At 37.4% G+C, this 5,689-nt stretch overlaps 1 protein-coding gene across 1 annotated transcript; it reads right to left on the reverse strand.

Annotated features, from left to right (window-relative positions):
• Positions 1-4,202: 4,202 nt before the first annotated feature.
• On the reverse strand, positions 4,203-5,147 carry LOC116581640 (olfactory receptor 2B6-like). Its single transcript, XM_032328808.1, has one exon. The coding sequence runs from the start codon at positions 5,145-5,147 to the stop codon at positions 4,203-4,205; it is 945 nt and encodes a 314-aa protein (XP_032184699.1).
• Between the last annotated feature and the right edge of the window lie 542 nt (positions 5,148-5,689).

The raw sequence follows: 5,689 nt of genomic DNA on the forward strand, positions 1-5,689 counted from the left end.
ATTTACTAAAGTAATATTTGACTAATTTACTAATGTTTCAGTAATACTTTCAGGAGTATTAAAAATTGATCTCCATTAGTCCCATTTTAAACTTTGTATTATATTGATTTGCCTGCTTGATCGTGCATGAACTATAAATCATTTAAAAATGTTAACCATGAGAGATTATGGACTCTGAAAAACAATCTGAGGGGTTTGAAGTGGCGAGGGGGTGGGAGGTTGGGGTACCATGTGGTGGGTATTATAGAGGGCACGGATTGCATGGAGCACTGGATGTGATGAAAAAATAATGAATACTGTTATGCTGAAAATAAATAAATTAAAAAAGAAAGAAAGAAACAAGAAATTATAAGAAATAAAAAAATGTATTTAAATATATAAAGTTTTAAAATAGCAGGCAGAATTCATGCAGAAGCATTAGTTGTATTTATAAATTTTTTTTATTAAATTGATTTATTTTCTGAAAAACAGTATTCATTATTTTTTTCACCACACCCAGTGCTCCATGCAATCCGTGCCCTCTATAATACCCACCACCTGGTACCCCAACCTCTCACCCCGCCGCCACTTCAAACCTCTCAGATTGTTTTTGTATTAAATATTCAATTCTTTTTTTTTTTCTTAAGTCTGAGTGTTTTGCTCTATTATATCTATAATCTTGAAAGTGAATCAAAATATATCCCTAGGGTTTGGGTAACATATCTGGAACAACCTCCCATATCAGCATTAAATTTCTTTGAGAAACCATATTTCTGAGACTGTGGACTCTGAAAAACAAACTGAGGGTTTTGGAGGGGAGGAGGGTGGAGGGTTGGGTGAGCCTGTGGTAGGTATTAAGGAGGGAATGTATTGCATGGAGCACTCGGTGTGGTGCATAAACAATGAATCTTGGAATACTGAAAAAATAAAATAAAGTTAAAAAAAATGTGTACAACTTCCACAAAATAATATATCCATGATCATTTCAATTCAAAGTAGTTATAATGTTCAGTTATTTTTAAGTCTATCTAGACTTGTTTTTCCCTTGTATTATTTAACATTTTTAATATATTAATTTTTTTATTATAAAAACAGTTATGTATTCCTTGTAATCTAGAAAATATAGGTAAACAAAACAAAGAAATACCATAATCCCACTAGTCACATAAATTAACTGGTATTTTTATGTGTGTTTCATAGACATTTTCATTTGCATGTGTTGAAGAAAATGAGCTCATATCATGCATACTGTTTTGTAATCCTGTTTGCCCACATAGCAATACATCGTGATCATGTCACCACAGTGTTCCACAACACTGTTTCTAAAGACTCTTCTCATGTGTGGATTTGCAATGTTTTATTTCAGTCCTGGATAATCTTGGCTATTAAAAAATAACGTTATGATAAAGATCCTTTTAGTTAAATCTTTTCCTGGATCTCTATTCTTTTCTTTTTTTTAATTTTTATTTTATTTATTTTCAGCGTAACAGTATTCATTGTTTTTGCATCACACCCAGTGCTCCATGCAATATGTGCCCTCCACATTACCCACCACTAGGCTCACCCAACTTACCACCCCCTGCTCCTTCAAAACCCTCAGATTGTTTTTCAGAGTCCATAGTCTCTCATGGTTTCCCTTCCCTTCCAATTTCCCTCAACTCCCTTCTCCTGTCCATCTCCCCTTGTCCTCCATGCTATTTGTTATGCTCCACAAATAAGTGAAACCATATGATTCTTGACTCTCTCTGCTTGACTTATTTCACTCAGCAGAATCTCTTCCAGTCCCGTCCATGTTGCTACAAAAGTTGGGTATTCATCCTTTCTGATGGAGGCATAATATTCCATAGTGTATATGGACCACATCTTCCTTATCCTTTTGCCCGATGAAGGGCATCTTGGTTCTTTCCATAGTTTGGTGACCGTGGCCATTGTTGCTATGAACATTGGGGTACAGATGGCCCTTATTTTCACTACATCTGTATCTTTGAGGTAAATACCCAGTAGTGCAGTTGCAGGGTCATAGGGAAGTTCTATTTTTTAAGTTCTTAAGGAATCTCCACACTGTTCTCCAAATTGGCTGCACCAACTTGCATTCCCACCAACAGTGTAAGAGGGTTCCCCTTTCTCCACATCCTCTCCAACACACGTTGTTTCCTGTCTTGCTAATTTTGGCCATTCTAACTGGTGTAAGGTGATATCTCAATGTGGTTTTGATTTGAATCTCCCCGAGGGCTAGTGATGATGAACATTTTTTCATGTGTCTGTTAGCCATTTGTATGTCTTCATTGTAGAAGTGTCTGTTCATGTCTATCTAGACTCTTAAGTAAAACTAACAAACCCAAGGAGATGTGCTGTTTTTATCTAGTGACCTCAAATACACCCTGAGAGGTACAACAAAAATCCCTCAGAGGTACACTGCTTAACTAGAATGACTATAATACTATAAACATTATTTCTTAACACATATTACGATACTAGAAATTTTATGCATGTTTTGAGTTATTTTATCTTTAATATTTGCTATTCCAAATTTTTAGAATCTCTGATGGAATGTTGAAACAGATAGATAATTCATGTTCCCATATAAAATGTAATCCAGAACCTGAAATTCACACCATTGGTGTATTTATTCCCCCTTATTAAGGATCCTGATAAAACACACTAAGAGATTTTCAGAAAATTGTTCATGATTATTAGAACCTTGGAACACAAATTTTTAAGGAACTCTGATCCTTTAGTTTGAAATAATTCCAGAAAACTGAAAGAAGTAAAAATGACTAAATGTATTTATGGACAGACTTTGGAAAGGATAATTTTATAAGGAAACTTGAGGATATCTATTAGAATGGAGAGAATGACTTAGAAATTGTGCCGATGACTCAGAATGAGTACTAAGTCCATGATAATTTAAGTCATGAAATCAAACATGCTGTAGAGCTTTATGAATTTAGAATTTAATTTTGTTGTCTAGATTTGCTTTATAGGGCATAAAGCTACAATATTAGATATTAAACTCAGTGCTCTGTGGGAAAAAAATTTCACAAACCTTTGAATTAAGGCATTAGTATCCCTGTTTGGTGGCAAAGAAACTGTAGTAAAAAATAATGAATGGTTGTCCCTAAAAGTCAGACAGCTCGTACATTACTCTATTGAGAAGGTACATATACCCAGTAATGAAATACAAGATTGAATTTTCATTTCAGACAATAGTGTTGAGTTTTTGCTCAACTCATTTTGTTTTGACTAAAATGTATTTGTGAGGAATTTTACAGCTAGGAGTTATAAAAACTTTTCTTAAAAAAAAAGAAACTAATAGATCAACTAAGGCTTTTAATTTCAACATGATATTTTCATAACTCCCATATTGAAATAGGACGAACTTACTCATTCACGTGGTGAAGGAAGCTACTTTATCATAGTCATCAATCACTAGTAAAGTTTTTTGGGTTAGAATATTTTCCACCTTACGTATTCCTACCATCTTCACTGTCTGTTGTTTTCTGTCTTGACCCAGGAGAAGTTCTGTTTTATTGAGCACGATATCATTGTTTATCATAACAAAGACTGACTTGGGTTTATGGTCAAAATAATGTATACTTAAAATCACTGACTCTAAAGTTTTTCATGGATTTTCCCTTTGAACATTTCTATTTTATATGCTTTTGACCTATATGCCTCTTGAGTTCACTTACCTTTGAGGCCAAAGCCCTTGTGGATGAGATACAGTTGGACACTGAATGTTGGAGGATGACCAAATGTGGTCAATATATGTTGATTAAAGTTGACTCAGGATAGCAGTGACATTTAAAAAAATATATGATTATTTATAATTTATATGGGATTCATGTGGAAATAATTTACACAAATATATTTTCTAAACTTTCTAAATATATTTTTCTCTAAATATATTTTTCTAAATATATATTTGTAATATATTTATTACACCAATTTCCCCCGACACTAAATTAGCTAGCCATTAGGGTTAACTAGTAGTTAGGGCAATCAAGGTGACAAGACATGATAGGATTCATATTGTAAGCCAGGTATTCTCATAAGTTGATAACAACTGTAATATTACCCAGACTTATTGCTTCTTTCCAGTCCTGCTCTTTTTGTGAACTCTGCGGCACTTGATATACCATTTGCTCATCACTTCCATGCCCAGGATCCTCTCAGGGAGGAAAACACATCTACCTGTGCCTCGTGGGTCTCCTTTCCAGAGATCATCTCATCCTGACCCAAAACTCCTTGGTCAGTGCCCTTCTCAGGGCAGCCTTCACATCCTTGTTCCTCAGTGTATAGATAAATGGATTGAGTGTGGGCGTGATGATCCCATAGAAGAGAGCCATGATCTTCCCCCTGTCATGAGAGTAGCTAGAGGGAGGCTGGACATACATACTGATGGCTGTGAAGTAGAAGAGGGACACAACCAGCAGGTGTGAAGCACAGGTGTTGAAGGACTTCCAGCGACTTTCAGCAGAATGAATCCTCATTACTGCCCGTGCAATGAGCATATAGGTGCCTAGGATGAGGGTGAGGGGCACCAGAAGTAGCAATGCTGCCAGCACATTGAGCTCAGCCTCATTCACATGAGTATCAGCACATGCTAATTTCAAAAGGGCAGGAACTTCACAGAAGAAATGGTCTATCACCCTATGTCCACACCGTGGGACCACCACAGTGAGAGTGGACTGCACAAGGGAGTTGGCAAAGCCACTGATCCAGGTCCCAGTGGCCATGTGGATGCAGCGTCTCTGACTCATGATGATTGGGTAGTGAAGGGGCTTGCAAACAGCAGCATAACGGTCAAAGGCCATGATGGCTAGCAGTATACATTCAGTAGAACCCAAGGCCAAGAAAATGTACAGCTGGGCAACACAGCCACCATAGCTAATGGTCTTGTCTTTTCCCCTAAGGTTGACTAACATCTGTGGCACAGTGCAGGTAGTGTAGCAGAGGTCCAGTAGGGAGAGATTTGAGACAAAAAAGTACATGGGACTGTCAAGCTGGGGGTCCAGGCAGGAAACAAGGATAATGGAGATATTTCCAAATAGGGCAAAGATGTAGGCCATCAGAAAGATTACAAAGAGTGGTGTCTCCAGCCAGGGACGGTCCAGGAATCCCAATAAGATAAAATCATCTTGTGAGCTCTGATTGTTGATCCACATGTTGTCGCTAACAGGTGAAATTCTAGCTGGAACATCTAAATACCCACTGCTGCAGATGGGTGTCAGTGGTAAAAGGAAGCCACAGAGAAGTAGAGACAAGAGCTGGTGAGATGAAATTCTCATTTCAGCTATAATCTGCACCCATACCTTGAGTATGGTAAAATGGGGAGTCAACATAGCCGGTGTAACTTTGAAAGATTACTAAGAGAAGAATAAAGAGAGCACCAGCAAAATAGGAAAATTGGCTTCTTTTATGGGTGCCTTTCAGTTGGCTACTCACTCCTTTTAGAATTCTCGATCTTCTAAAAAGGTTCAGTAGAACTCCCATCAACTGTACATGACACCAATATTTAATGGCAACAACAGATTATGGACTAAAGCAGAGCTTCTCAGATACAAGTCAAACAAAGATCAGCTGGAAGGGGCAGGTGGATCTCTGTCTTCCTCAGACTGACCAGGTCAGAATCTTCACGGGAACGGAAGCACTGTACACATTCTATGGGTTGAAAGGATGCAGTTTCAGACCCTGCTCATCCCTTCCC

The sequence above is a fragment of the Mustela erminea genome, chromosome 21, assembly GCF_009829155.1.
Source record: "Mustela erminea isolate mMusErm1 chromosome 21, mMusErm1.Pri, whole genome shotgun sequence".
NCBI classification, from domain to species: domain Eukaryota; kingdom Metazoa; phylum Chordata; class Mammalia; order Carnivora; family Mustelidae; genus Mustela; species Mustela erminea.